This window comes from Cadophora gregata (assembly GCF_030347475.1).
Source record: "Cadophora gregata isolate MNR1 chromosome Unknown scaffold_1, whole genome shotgun sequence".
NCBI classification, from domain to species: Eukaryota; Fungi; Ascomycota; class Leotiomycetes; order Helotiales; family Ploettnerulaceae; genus Cadophora; species Cadophora gregata.
In genome coordinates, this window is record NW_026695924.1 from 2,647,183 (window position 1) to 2,661,083 (window position 13,901).

The window sequence follows — 13,901 nt, forward strand, 5'->3', positions numbered from 1 at the left end:
GGATCCAGCTGATACTACAGGGGCCCGGCATGATCAGAAACAACTTTCAAACTCAATCTTCGTTGACATGAATTACACTGACTTGGGGGTGCGACTAGAACTATTGAAATCATTTTATATGTGGTATGAATACGGCATCGTTGTGGCCATAGACTGGTACGGTGATGGTGGCTTCACTATCTTGTCTCGGCTGACAGATTCAAGTATAATCTCATCTGAACTACACTTCTCATACATAGAAAAAATACGCCTCTATTGAGTGACGTTCCTTCGGTGCTAGGTGAGGAAAACTGATGTATTCACTTGTTCCATTCAAGACACTTTGATCTTTGACACCCTTCCACCAGATAAGGCTGCCTCTCGGCATGAATAATTATTCTTAGAGTTCATGGACTTCATTCCAGTCCCACGTTTTTCGTGATTGGGGAAAGGAAAGATGCCTCCAAAGATCAGCCTCAGAAATTTCCTTCGCAAAGATATCCTTCGCAGCAGATTTTCAACTGCTCCACTTGAAAGAAGTACCCGATCTTACTCAAAGATAACTTCAAGTGCGACTACAAAAGCACCACTCGAAGAACCTCATAAGTTTGACCCTCTCATGGAGGAAATTACCACTGAAAACGAAAATGAATGTCCCAACTCTGAGACAGACACCCTATTTGGAGAGCCAATAGTCGAGGAGAAGACCGTGGAGGAGGAGCGCCAAGAAAAATTGCGACGATTGCTCTCGCAAGGTGTTCAACGCAAGAATGTGGCACAAAATACCGAACATGCAGAGATCCCCGCCTTGGAGGAGACGAGGAAGGAGCTGGAGGAACTCGTGAGACGAGAGGACGAGGCTACCGCGGATGAGAAATTGGCCATGCGAAACCAAAAGAGAGCTCTCGTTCGAAGAATATCGGCTCTTGAAGCTGAGGAGAAAAATAGAAAAGTGAAGCGACTAAAATGTAGGGACCCTCCTTGACATGTCAAGTCGTTCTGCTCTGACAATAATGTGTAGTGACTATGGACGAAACTTTAAAGAACTTGTGGGCTCTCGGACACGAAGATGCGAGAAAGCTGAAGATCAAGGCAGAGAAAATATCCAAGGCAGTTGCAGGGCCTGAAGTAAGTTGAATTTTCCCATTGCGCTCGTCCGTTGTCTAACCATTTATAGTTTCGCCAGAGAAGTACCCTGAAGCGCAATCGACAGCACACTGACAACGATCTGGACGGCGAGGAAAGATTGCGGATTGGAAAAACTTACAAACGCCCTGCTACAAAGACTACAGGGCATTGGGGTACAACGCTACACGATTATTTCCCGGATGTTGGAGGCAAGGGAACCAACAACATCCGAGATGCCTTGACCCCTGAGCAGAAGTTGGGGAATCGTAGGGAGTTAGTAGAGCTTGGAGAGGCACTGGCCAAAGCTGAGCGGAAGAAAAAGTTATTATGGCACTAGTAGTGAGATATCGTGCGAGGATGTCGTATTTGTCATGCGCTGGGTTTCACTACGAGAAATGGGAGGGAAAATATTCGGCTCATCATTTCCGTACCTGATTATATTTTGGTCACGTGTCATATAGAAGTCATAGAAAAAGCAATTTAGTTGATAATGATATTGAAAATATTGATTCAGGCGCACATTAAGGAGATTGCATCGCGAAGTGTCATTGAAACTTGTGTCATGGGTTGTTCTCATTCCCATACTACAATGCTATAACCTGTCACGTTCGCATTGCGCTTTGGTGCTAATTCGGGAACCCGCCGCTACGACTATCAATTCGACATAAAGGCTGACTGACACCCTCGCGCATCAGATTGCTCGCGCATCTGCACTCCCATCCCACCTCAACACCCGTCATACGCCATACGCCATACGCCACACAATTAGTACGGGGTCCACTGTACCGCACTCGTGGCTCTTGCAAACTCATGTTCGTTCCTATTAACAGAACAACGTCGGCGCCGCGTGATCCTCAAACCTCTCGGTCGCCGGTGGCAGCTACTATGGACGTCGCATCTGAGCTATTGTCTCCTAAGACTGAGAGTCCAAGAACCAAGGGCCCATCGTGGACCGATGACGATAAGGAGAAGTATCAGGAGATCATCTCTTCGATTGGTAGTACAGCCGGCGAGGCTGGTGCTCCGACCAGCTATGCGCAACTCTTTGACTTGGCGTCCCAACGGCTCGCTGATTTAGGTATCACGAAATCTTCTACACAATGTAAAGATAAGTGGTACCGCATGAGTGACCGGGCTGAAAATGAGTCGCTTTTCAACTTTACCAGGGGAAGGTCAAAGCATGGCACTTTTGGAGAGGATAAGCTCGAGGTTGAGGAGCCCGAGGACCTCGACGAAGGCTTGGACTCAAGCTTCGTAGGGGATGAAGGCTTTACTAATGGCGATGACAACATCGATGGCGAAGGGGCCACTTCTACTAGTCACAGAAATCTAGTTCGCTGGGAAGATAGAGAGCGCGACGCGCTCGTGGAGGTTGTCAAGGAGCGGAGGGAGCTAGAAAGGAGTGACAACTCTCAACCAGAGTTTAATTCTGGCCAGCTTTTCGAATGGGCTTCATCCGAGTTGCAGCGCCGTTACGGAATCGATAGAACGAAAAGTTCCTGTATGATCTTCTGGAGAAGGAATATCGCTGGCACGTGCGGATTTGGCTCTGGAAATGAGTCTACAAAGCTTGTCGCAACTACCGGCGGTAGGAACTCTATTGCGAAACCCTTCGATGATACACCAACTATGACGCTGCGAGAAACTCCTACGAAGTCGAAACGTTTACAGAACAGCCTTCACTCACAACCACAACCTCAAGCCGAACCTCCTTCCCCAAAGGCACCCCCTAGAGCTCAGTCACCTAAGCTTGGTCGCAAGTTTACCCCGGCCCAAAAGGCAGGTCTTGCAAGGGAGGCGGAGAATGGCCTCAACCCAGATGCTGAGACTCGAGCACGCCTTGTACAGGAGCTTGGCTTGACTGGACAGCAGGTCTCGGTAAGTTGTGACACGCTCATGCATGTAGAATACTGTGACTAATTCTGCCAGGGTTACTTTGGCAATGCTCGATTCAAGGCCAGGAAAGCAGAATTGAAGTTGAATGGTACCAAGGATGTCGGTGGGGAAGAGGCATTCGATTCCGAGGAGCCGTCTTTAGTCATGGCAGATATCACCCCAGACATTGGTGTGAAGACGAGACGATCCAGGAAGCGCAAGCGTTCATCCATGGTATCACTCGGATCTGACGATGAACCCCTAGTAGTGGAACCTTCTGTGAAGCAGTCTTATGAACCAGCTGCAGATGTCGATGTAAGCCCAGACGACAAGATTTACGGCGTATGTGTCTGCTCACCGCCCCTCTTGACTATTGCTAACAAGCAACAGAGCCGTCCAGGCATGCTCAAACGAAAAGCACCCATGAGAGACCCTTCATTACCACTATTGCCACCACCCAGCTACGAGGACTCGATGCTGAAGGCATCTCCAAATCCATACGGTTCTCCGCTTAATCCTCCTCCACCTCACCTGTCACGCCCTCGTCAATCAGAGCCACCCAGATCGTCGAGTTCCCGGCTGTCTTTGGATCCAACAAACTCGTCGCTACGTGAAGCCTCTAATGTTCCAAGCACAGCTCCTACATCGTCTACTTCAGCGAACACTTCACTGCCAAACGCTGGTAACGTTCCCGCTGACGATCAATTGATGGAGAGCATCTTGGCAACGAAAGTCAGCAGCATCGACGAGGAGATGGCAAGCCTGATGAGGAAGAGTGAAGAAGAATCGGCTGCGATACAGAACGTCGAGGCAGAAATCAATGAATTCGATCGTCGAATCAGAGAAATTCAAGACCAGAAGGATGTAGCAGTTACTACTAGGGAGCAGAAACAGGCAAATCTGTCTCGGCACGCGGGCCGTATTCAGATCCTCGGAAACAGAAAGGCCCAAATTGCGAAGGCTTTGACAGATCTGAAGGCAGCAATTTCGGATGAGGTCTAGGAGATTTGTGAACTCTAGGATGGTGGCTTCATGATATGACATTGAGAGATATCAGAGGCACTACCAAATATGGTACTTCTGGTCTGCAGAAGCATATTTGCAGTCCCGCTATGGGGCTGATTGTAAGATAGATGGAGGCGGAAATCTGGTACACCTAGTTGCGGTAATTTTCGTTGAAAACCAACTTTGCTTTCTGTATGTACAAGATAGTAGCCGAGATAAAATGACTCAGTGCAGGTATTTGCACGGCACTTATCAGAACGGTCCGGCACTTGAATTTGTGTCATATTATGCTTGTAGTAAGCGGTTGATAGTAATGTCATGACATTGAAGCCCAACGAGTCAAGTTACCATCGGTTTCCTGCCTCTGTGCTCCCCCAGTATCCTGCGGCATCTCGTTGCTAGGGCTGCAGCAAACAATCCCAATATTTCCCTCTCCCACAGTATGACTTTCCTTGGAAGGTTTGATGTCCATCTCCCAGCTAAAAGGAAGAGCTTATTATGATTTTCATATCAGGGAACACATATTCATCAACTCCCAATCATCCTCTTCACCTTCTCCAACAAAACCTGACTCTCCTTCCCTAACTTCCTCTGACCATTCTTCCCACCCGTCCTCGCCTTTGCCATCGTCCTCCTAAACCTCTCCCTCTCCTCTATCTTCTCCTTCTTCTCCTTCTCTCTTCTCTCAAACTCCGCCCTCTTCGCCTCAGCCTCGGCCTTCTTCTGCTCCGCAAACGCCTGTTCTTTCTCAAAATATGCGGGTTTCTTCCCTCTTCTCTGCTGCTGCTGTGGCCGCTGCGAATATGATTGTTCTTGGCTGGGGAGGAGGGAGGGCTTTTCGGGGGCATCGAGCATGGCTTGACGGTCAGGGTGCAGTTCTTGGGAGGCTGGCTCGAGGGGCGTATATGGAATTGGGTCGGGAGGGAGAGCGGTTTGGGCTTTTATTTTGGCGTAGGACTTCTTGATTTTGGCTTTTTGGATAAGGTCTTTTTTGATTTTGATGACTGGGGAGATGGATCAGTATGCTTAATTGTTCTATAGAAGCTGAATAGATTGCTGAAGAAAAAAAGTCTACCTTTGCGCCTGTGTACTCCATCAGGAAGATTGTCTGGTCCAACTTTGAAGCCTGGACGGTGCTTCTTGGGCCTAGGTTCTGATGCCCCATCTTCTGCAGGTCTTTTAGGAGCCATTGTCAGATTCGTGTGAGAGTAGATGTACTGCAGCTGCGAGCAAGCGTGGTAGCGCTTCGTCGTCGTTAGCTTCAAGGCTGAATGTAGAGGCGACTGGGAGCGGAGCAAATTGTTCAAGGTTTGCTGGGCTGGCAGGCTGGCTGCTGGCTGCTGGGGTACAGTATCAGGATCAGATCTGATCTGATGCGGCCGCTAGACACACACCGATGCCGGGAAGAAATCGATAGTATCCCTGCAAGCGCTGTCTCTCTCTAGTACTGTACCGAGTGACGACTTTCTCCGATAAAGATAAGTCACTCGCTCACATCTACGGACCTGACCTGACCTGACCAGGACATCATTCCTTTCCGCAACGTCCTGACACTCACTCGCTATCGTTCTTTGCTACCAGTCTATGAGCGCGATCTAATTCATTTGCACATATCTCGTCTCTATATACATATGTATATATATCTTACTATTCCTCCAGGAACTGAGACGATTGGTTGAGTCATTTTGGGAAGGGCTTGCAGCTGCACGAGCAATCACAAAGGACCGCCCCAGCCGTCCCCCCCGCTTTATAACAACACGACCAGCGTCTGCTGTACTTACTGCTTCACCGACCTCCTGCTCCCAACCTTCTATTTCAACGCGATGTATGTATGACAGTAAAAGGAGCATTTTGAACCAATTTCAGAATGCCCATCTTCCAAGATGATTTCGGCAGCCGCCGAGGCACCCCGCCGCCCCCCAAAATGACAGTACCTCGACCATCGAAGTCGCCCGAGGGTGGAAGTTTGATGGAGAGGAAGGTCTCGGAAGAGAGCATACGCACGGAATTATGCGAAGGACCGGTCGCGGATAGTCCAGAAGACGAGAGACAGTTTGCAACAGCTGGCCTGGCATCCAACTTCAAATTCCCCAAAACTGGAACGTCGGACAGAGTCGAGCTTATCGAGAGATTGAAGCGAGGAGAAAGCCCGACTTGGTTACCAAATCGCAATGTATGAAGAGTTTGGTACCCCGACTACTCTAGGTGCCGTTACTAACAAGTAATTTTAGTTGGAGTCTCTTATTCAAGACTATGACCAAACTCCTCGAAAGCCGTCCCCCACTGCTTCGAACTGTTCGCCATTATTACCCTCGCCAGACATTTCTGATTCGAAGCGTCCTTCTACAACCGAGAGAGAAAGGAACCAGGCAGGATTGCAGATTGAGCGGCCGCGCTCGGCATTACATAGTGGTGACTTTACAGAAGGCATACGACAATCAAATGACACAAGCTTGCTGCAACCACAGTCTGCTTTGAATAGGCTGGAACAAACATCCTGGATTGCAACCTCGCCTCCTCGACACTTCTCACCTTTCCAACTCGATCCAAGATTTCCTCCTCCAGATCTACTTGACAGGCCACGGTCTCGAGCCCCTTCACTGTCCTCATCGTACTCCTCTAGCTTCGTACTGAAGCCGCCGACGAGCCCTTTAGTCCAATCAGAAAGTAACGACGATTTGGACTTTTCTTCCGGTATGAATCCGATCGATATCACACCACCTTCACAGAGATATCATCGACGACATACTTTGCAAGCCTCACACTCGATCCACTCCATACCTTCTGTCCCAACGTCAGCTTCTTTTAGCCGACCCCCGCCACATTTTAAGAGGGACAACACATACCCCTATCAAGCTCACCAACCCAGAAGATCACTCACTTCCAGTCAAATGCCCCATCCCACATCCTCTCCCCAAACACCACAATTCCTGCGGTCCAGACGACCATCATATACGTCGGACAGCTCGCCACTTCATCATGCATCAATGGTAGGATCCTATGAGGAGAGTATTCTTCGTGGTCGAATGTCAACAACTCCATCGAGACCTTTGGACTTCGTGGCTCAGATCGGTGTTCTGGGTCTCGGCAAGTGTAAGTCGAATCTTCGCTGCCCGGCTCATGTGACGATACCATTCCCCGCAGTATTCTACAGCTATGAAACTACGAGCCATGGCCGCACACCAAAATCCGAAGATGGGCCAAGTCCATATGTTGGCCAAATAGATCTCGAGAACAGCCTACCAAATCCGGACGAGGCGCGAGACGTAAAACGGAAACGACACAGCAATTCATCTCGCACCCGTGCTGAGGATATTGATATGATCGACGGTCCAAGTACAATTCAGTCTACGGAACGTGAAATACGGAGGGCTGAGAAGCAGAAAAGAAGATCGACATCACCCAGAGCGCCACCAGGAGGCAGTTACAGAATCCCTGAGACAGGCCAGCTTCAAATCATTATTAAGAACCCGAACAAGACCGCTGTCAAATTGTTTCTTGTACCCTACGATCTCACTGGGATGGAACCGGGAACGAAAACATTCATCCGCCAGCGAAGCTACTCTGCTGGCCCAATCATTGACATGCCAATTTCAGCCGTACAGTCGAACCCATTAGACAGACCAACACTCCGCTACCTAATACATCTGCACATATGTTCACCATGTCGCGGAAGATTTTATCTTTACAAAAGTATTAGAGTTGTTTTTGCGAATCGCGTACCAGACGGAAAGGAAAAGTTAAGGAACGAGGTCTCATTACCCGAACCACGATTCAGTATATACAAGCCTGGTCGAGACTCTAGTCTTGGCCTTGCTCTTAATGGCGGCGCAGGCGCAAGTCTGGCAGCCGACAAAGCATATAGAAGGAGGTCGTCAGGTTTCCCTCTCGGCCAGTCCAATCGAGCACTTGACTCAATGGATGGAATTGCGTTGGCTTTAGAGAAGGGGTTTGGGGGCGGATCCGCATTTGAATTTGGCCGTGGTGCAAGCACTACGCCTGTTCAGCCCATTCCATTCAGTCTGCGCAGCAAAGCTACTCGAGGAAATGGGGATACTGTACTTGAAGGACCTTCTGATGTCCAATCCCCGTCGTCGAGTAAGAGTAGTCAGCCGCCGAGGTCGCGAGGTTCAGGGACCGCCATGTCTTGGAACAGCGACAGTAACAATACTGGAATTGGTGGCTATGACAAGCTCAGCAAAGGCGATGCTGGATATGGTGGCAATTTCCTCACTGGATCGCCTGACGGCAGAGTGGTAGCTGAAGGGCTGCTGGCAAAGAAGTTGAGGGACCTCGGCGTGGGGTTGAAAGCTCCCCAGGATGATTTGGATGGTATATGAGTTATTGCCGGAGTAAATTGTTTATAGGAATACCCGGAATTAGTTTGGAGCATGGGGCCTGGATATACGGCAAGGATTGGGGTACTATTGGTCTGGTTAAGTGCAGTCGCATTGGCTGATCTGGAGTTTTCTTGTTTACTTGCACATAACCTCTACATACAATGTCAAAATCTTCCATCATTCAACCTCTACACTCTTCTGCGGTTTCCTTTCACAAATCATGGACGTCGCTCTCCCTTGCTACATGGTGAAGTTGCCATACCCCTGCATTCCGAACTCTACCTAGCCAATTACAGATTGTCGTCTATCTCTAAACTGTTCGCATGATAGTCGTCTGGTTCTCGAGATCAGACGAAATGTTTCGATGTGCAATGGTCGAGTTTCGGTCTGGACCGCCAGATGCATGACGTCGCCTGAAGCTTGAAATGTTTGGATGTTCTGTTTCAAGCGCCTCAATCACGATGCGGCTATGCACATATTGAGGAGTACAGTCCGTGTCATGAACGCTCTGCCATGCCGTCCATGTTGTCACATTTGCAGACTCTCTAGTATCTGGCAGAGTCAAAGACACAGATGCAAAGTCTCGGACTCCCGAAAATGCATAATCGAAGACTTCCACATTTCCTATTGCAAGCACTACTATTTCTTCTCCTCCCAACCCTAACAGGAGCTGCTCCATTCATCGGCTCAGGAATTTTAGATACGATCGAAGGTCTACTAGGTACGACTAACTCCAGCCTGGCTGCTGGACTGACGGCTTTGTTGGGCGATCATGGATCAGTTATATTTCAGAATGGCTTGATGGATGAGAAGACAAACCGAACGACGAGGCATTGTCCTAGGATGGCTGTTATTTTTGCGAAGGGGGCTAGTGAGCCTGGTTGGTATTGTCTTCATTGCTTTCTCAACCATTGCATGCAAAAGCTTTGGAAAAGCCTCTTCGAGAGATCGGGGATGGAGTGACGGGAATCTTGTCCTTGTAGAGTTGGCATTTGATCCTGGCGCTTTTGGGAACACTTGCTACTTTGCTGGTTCGGTTGAAGAAATCACTTTGCTAATGAACAATAAACAGGCAATGTTGGTATCCTAGCTGGTCCACCCTTCTTTGCAGCTATCGCAGAGTATATGAACGGCACAAATCAACTGGCTATCCAGGGTGTGAACTACGAAGCACAAGCAGCTGGTTTCCTTGCCGGTGGATCAGTCAAAGGGGCTACAATGATGTTGGTGTTTCTCTCCTTCCTTCACGTAATTTACTTCCCATAAAGCATACCTGACATTACCCTAATTGTCTAGGGCAAGTTTGATAAACAGCACCCTTGTCACCTGTCCCAGCACCCCTCTGCTCCTCTCAGGATACTCCCAAGGCGCACAACTCGTCCACCTCGCAACGTCGATGCTCCCTTCTGATACTGCCTCAAAGATAGCATCCATAATTCTCTTTGGCGACCCGAAGAACGGGACTACAATTCAAGGCGTGGAGAGCGCGAGGATAAGGACGTTTTGCCATGCTGCCGATATCATATGTAAGGGTGGAGAGGCGGTACTAAAAGATCATTTGACGTATGCGAAGGATGCGAGGAGCGCGGCGATGTGGGCGATGGGGAGTGTGGCGCAGTTGGGGATCTCGAGTATGAGGATGGATGAGAGCGGGATTGAGGGATGAGTGGTGGAGTGGTGCAGTGTTAATTTTGGAACGAAGGAAGGAAAGAAATGTCAGCGATCAAGCGAGGTTTTGTTGCGGGGATGTGCAACGCAAACTGCCCACTTCTGCTTTTGGAGTGAAAAGGGCGAGATATGTGTATTATTGTAAATAATATTTGGTTTTAAGATGGAACCAGGATTGTGAAAAGGGAAAAGGACATTACAGGTGGAGATCCGAAGAGAAAGGTAATTCAGTTCCCACTCTAGAGAACATCTAAGGATATGAGATACAATATAGTACAGTCTAAACATTTCATCATCCAAAAGTACACTCAATATCCTCTAAGTACAGTTCGTTCGAGATAATCATCAACGCGCTGCATCGTCGTAATGGCTCTCACGACCCTAGGACAATCCCGCTCCAGCTCGGTGAGAAGAGTTCCGCTGTGTACTGACTCTGCTGCCATCGACTGAAGTTCCAGGTATCCCCTTGCCAGATGCAAAATAGTGAGATACTTAGGTCGTAAGTGCAGAGGGTCTTTCCTCTTTGCCCGAAGGTCTGTCGGGAGTCGGTTGCGCTCTGGAAGTGTCCATCGAATGCGAGCCCAGCCGGTCCACTGGTCCATGAGATAGGTTTCACAAAGTCGGAAAGCGAGCTGGTATTTGTTTCTTTTGGTCAAGAACTCAATGTAAGAGTTCCAGTTGTGATTGTCGAGCGCGAATCCGTCGTTCAGAAGGCCATTTACGGTTGCAATCATCTTATCGGTCATTCGCTGGGTATGGAGTGATTGCATATATAGGCCCAGATGTCTTGCTAGATCCATTTGCCGAGCTGGGTCAATAGCATGCCTTTCGTTCTGAATGAGATGATCTTCGGGCAGTTTTCCAAACTCAGCCTCGATTGGCTTACCAAGTCGCTTGGCTTGCGCAAGGGAAGCTTCCCAGCACTGGCGGACTGTCTCGTGGTCCCCTTCTCGCGACTTGATCTCCATGATAGTCCGCAACATATCAAGAGGGACCTGATTCTTTCGCGATGCAGGGAGAAATCTCAGATAGGCTTCATAGATGCTGTCCGCCGTTGAAAACTCCGCGTAACGGCCGAGGATGAAAATCATATATCGGTTGAACATGGTCGAGTACGCGATGTCTGCAGGCAGTCGGTTGATACCTTTCCTGGCTGGGCTGGCGATATCCTGCGGGTCCATAGAAGTCACAATCTCTTGAAACATCTCCAAAGCGCGGTTCAATTTTTCTTCACTACTGCCGTCCTCTAGCAATTTTTCGTCATCAGCGACGGTGGCTTTCAAAGTCAAGAGTTTCGTGCTGGCTGAGGTTCTGACATTACGCTTTTCCATTCGTCTTTGAAGCTTGAAGACCTTGTCAATCTCTCCATTGGCAAGGTAGCCTCCCATGATGATGGCGTAGTGAAAATCTGTTGCCTGGACTCCTGCCGGCGGCATTACATCAGTCATGACCGCAAACGCTCTGTCTGGTTGCTTGACCATTACTAATGACTGCATTAATGCCGAATATGTGTATGTATCGTATTCTATATCTGCCTCTGACATACGTTGAAGTAGGCGATTGACATCAACGAGATTACGATTCAACGCATGTCCCGTGAGAAGGTAATTCCACATTCGAGTCCGAGAACCTTTGATATCCATTTTAAGAGCGTCTTCGCAAATGGCTTCAGCTTTCTGAAGGTTCCTCGCCTGCACATGGGCCAAGACCAAACAATCAAGCATGGCAGCGCTGATCTCAATCTTCTGCTCCTGAGCGAACATGTAAAGGCCAATGACACGATCAATATCACCACGAGTGGTACAAATACCCATCATAGTGCCGAAGGTGTAGTGATCGGGCTGAAGATTTCCGTCGCTAATGAGCTGCTCGAAACAATCATAAGCACGATCTACGTCATGAACTTTGCCATATGCGTTTATAAGAATGTTCCAGCAAAGTAGGTTTGGCTGCAAGCGGTAAATGTCTTGGATTTGGTCGAAATATGTGACGACCTCTCGAACCTCGCCTCTTTTTGCATGTACGTGTAGTACTGGTGTGATCTCGCTAACGCTGGTCAATCTCTGTTGGTCGTCTCGTTCGAGTAATTGATCAAAAAGAGCGTGGACCGTTTCAGCATCGCCTTGAGCAGCAAATTCGCTCATACACATCCTATAAGCTGTCCGCGTTGGCCTCGAGTAGATTCGAAAGAAGTCGTCCAGGATTTGTTGCATGCCAAGAACGCTGTGATAGTCACAGCAAATCTTCAAGAGCGAGTGAAGTGTTGGACGTGTGAATCGGAATTCCTTAGAGTGTCGTATCCTACGATAGCACTTGATTGCCAGTTTTGTCTCATTCAGACGTAAGAGCATGAAGTTTACTTGCTCATAAAGCGCGGGACTAATCAACTTCCAGTCCTCCAGAATCGTCAAAAGACTAGTGAACCTTGCAGAATTGAAAGCTTGAGTGCTCAGTAAAGCTCGTCGGACAATCCGTGAGGCAAAGTTCAAAAGCTCTGGGGGTACGTCCGACGCAGAATCAGGGGATTGGTTATCAAGTTTTCTGTTCACATATCCTGCCAACTCAATGGCCTGACTTCCGATAGTGGGATCCGTGTCGAGGACTTCAAATATGTTGTAACTCAGACCCGGTGTCTGAGCTCTGAAATTGTTGAACTCGTTCCATACAGAGAATGCCCGGCCCCATGATGAGTTCTTGATCAAATATGCCAACAATTCTTCGGCTCCTGCCGGCGATTCCTCATTGAGAGCCATGGCATACAATCTCATCGCATCTGCAAGGTTGCGCATCTTGAGGTACGCTCTGATAGTATGCCGATATATTACAGGTGTCTTTTGCTCCTCTTCCAAGACTCCAAATAGCTGTATTGTTCTTTCAGCATCAACAAGTCGTTCTGAGATTGAAAGATAGCGCATGAGAGGCATTCGAAGGAGGTTTTGCTGCTCTTCGTCTTCTAGCAAAGAGTACTGCCGCCAAGCTTCTTCGAAATCGTAGTTTCTGGTCAGCCCAAGCTTCTCATAGAGCAGAGCCATGCTTCTATTTTCGGCACCTGTCTCATCCTCTACTGCCACCGCTTTCCGAGATGAAGAATGCGAATTCGAAGTCGTGGTCGTATCCTGTGCGGAGGACGTAAATCGGCGGTGGCCGAACTTCTCCAGCCCATTCCTGGCAAGTCTACCACCTGTTCTGTCGAGCCCCCATCCCGAGTACTGCCGCAATAAATTCAATGTTCCAGCCGGGTATAGAAAGTCCAGAAGCAAGCCTGCATTTCCCAATGCAGCTGGTCGTTGTTGTTGTTGCACATCTCGTCCTCCAAGCTGCTCGGCAGGAGCTGCTATCTGGACTAAAGCAGTCCACAATGAAGACGTCTCCAGATCGCTAGCACCGTGAGTCCAAAAAGAGGAGTGGAGTGTTCGGCGACTCTTCATCGCCTTCTTGGATGCTGGTAGCAGGCGCCGGAGACTGCCTGATTCTAGACATCCTGCCGTACGCTCCAGCATGCCCTATTTGCGCCAACGAAGCTTCCAGGTCAAAGATTTCGTCGCAAGTAGTGTCACCTTAAGGAATCGAACGAGTAAAATGGTTCTGCAAATAGGTCAGCAAGAGACGCCACGGAGAAGACGACAAGCACCATTCAAACATACTGCAGAACATGCTTTGAAACTGATAGGATATTTGATATGCGCCCTGGCAGCTACCCTTGCACAGTCGGCTTTCCAGATGTGCGAGAATTCTCGAGAGCGGCGAGAAAGGTTTGTTGATGGATAGGAGGCAAAAGGTCCATGAGAGGTCCTGGACCACAACATTTTTAGCGCACTTTAACCCCCTGTACGAGTTGGAGCTTTCCGCCTGGGCTTGGGCTCGGATCAGGCTGGCAGGCTGGGGCTCCTTCGGCAAACTTAGCCA

The 13,901-nt window shown here is 48.9% G+C and overlaps 6 protein-coding genes across 6 annotated transcripts; 4 read left to right on the forward strand and 2 right to left on the reverse strand.

Annotated features, from left to right (window-relative positions):
- Positions 1 to 436: 436 nt before the first annotated feature.
- On the forward strand, positions 437 to 1,444 carry ONS95_000875 (uncharacterized protein; the record flags this gene model as incomplete). The annotated part of the gene is made up of 3 exons (XM_058494052.1): positions 437 to 947; positions 1,001 to 1,107; positions 1,157 to 1,444. 3 exons carry the CDS (start codon positions 437 to 439, stop codon positions 1,442 to 1,444), a joined length of 906 nt encoding a protein of 301 aa, XP_058364254.1.
- Positions 1,445 to 1,917: 473 nt separating this feature from the next.
- Positions 1,918 to 3,984, forward strand: ONS95_000876 (uncharacterized protein; the record flags this gene model as incomplete). Its single annotated transcript, XM_058494053.1, has 3 exons — positions 1,918 to 2,985; positions 3,037 to 3,324; positions 3,373 to 3,984. The coding sequence occupies 3 exons, from the start codon at positions 1,918 to 1,920 to the stop codon at positions 3,982 to 3,984; spliced, it is 1,968 nt and encodes a 655-aa protein (XP_058364255.1).
- Positions 3,985 to 4,515: 531 nt separating this feature from the next.
- Positions 4,516 to 5,177, reverse strand: ONS95_000877 (uncharacterized protein; the record flags this gene model as incomplete). The annotated part of the gene is made up of 2 exons (XM_058494054.1): positions 4,516 to 4,991; positions 5,063 to 5,177. 2 exons carry the CDS (start codon positions 5,175 to 5,177, stop codon positions 4,516 to 4,518), a joined length of 591 nt encoding a protein of 196 aa, XP_058364256.1.
- A 677-nt stretch (positions 5,178 to 5,854) lies between these two features.
- Positions 5,855 to 8,327, forward strand: ONS95_000878 (uncharacterized protein; the record flags this gene model as incomplete). Its single annotated transcript, XM_058494055.1, has 2 exons — positions 5,855 to 6,160; positions 6,219 to 8,327. 2 exons carry the CDS (start codon positions 5,855 to 5,857, stop codon positions 8,325 to 8,327), a joined length of 2,415 nt encoding a protein of 804 aa, XP_058364257.1.
- A 597-nt stretch (positions 8,328 to 8,924) lies between these two features.
- On the forward strand, positions 8,925 to 9,993 carry ONS95_000879 (uncharacterized protein; the record flags this gene model as incomplete). Its single annotated transcript, XM_058494056.1, has 3 exons — positions 8,925 to 9,207; positions 9,400 to 9,550; positions 9,624 to 9,993. 3 exons carry the CDS (start codon positions 8,925 to 8,927, stop codon positions 9,991 to 9,993), a joined length of 804 nt encoding a protein of 267 aa, XP_058364258.1.
- ONS95_000880 (uncharacterized protein) lies at positions 9,399 to 13,748 on the reverse strand. The gene is made up of 2 exons (XM_058494057.1): positions 13,640 to 13,748; positions 9,399 to 13,580 (listed from the first exon to the last, which is right to left on the reverse strand). Exon 2 carries the CDS (start codon positions 13,493 to 13,495, stop codon positions 10,304 to 10,306), a length of 3,192 nt encoding a protein of 1,063 aa, XP_058364259.1. The 5' UTR covers positions 13,496 to 13,580; positions 13,640 to 13,748; the 3' UTR covers positions 9,399 to 10,303.
- Between the last annotated feature and the right edge of the window lie 153 nt (positions 13,749 to 13,901).

Excerpts from the sequence above, each read along its gene's own strand:
- ONS95_000880 (XM_058494057.1), bottom strand. The coding sequence starts at position 13,495 with ATGCTGGAGCGTACGGCAGGATGTCTAGAATCAGGCAGTCTCCGGCGC.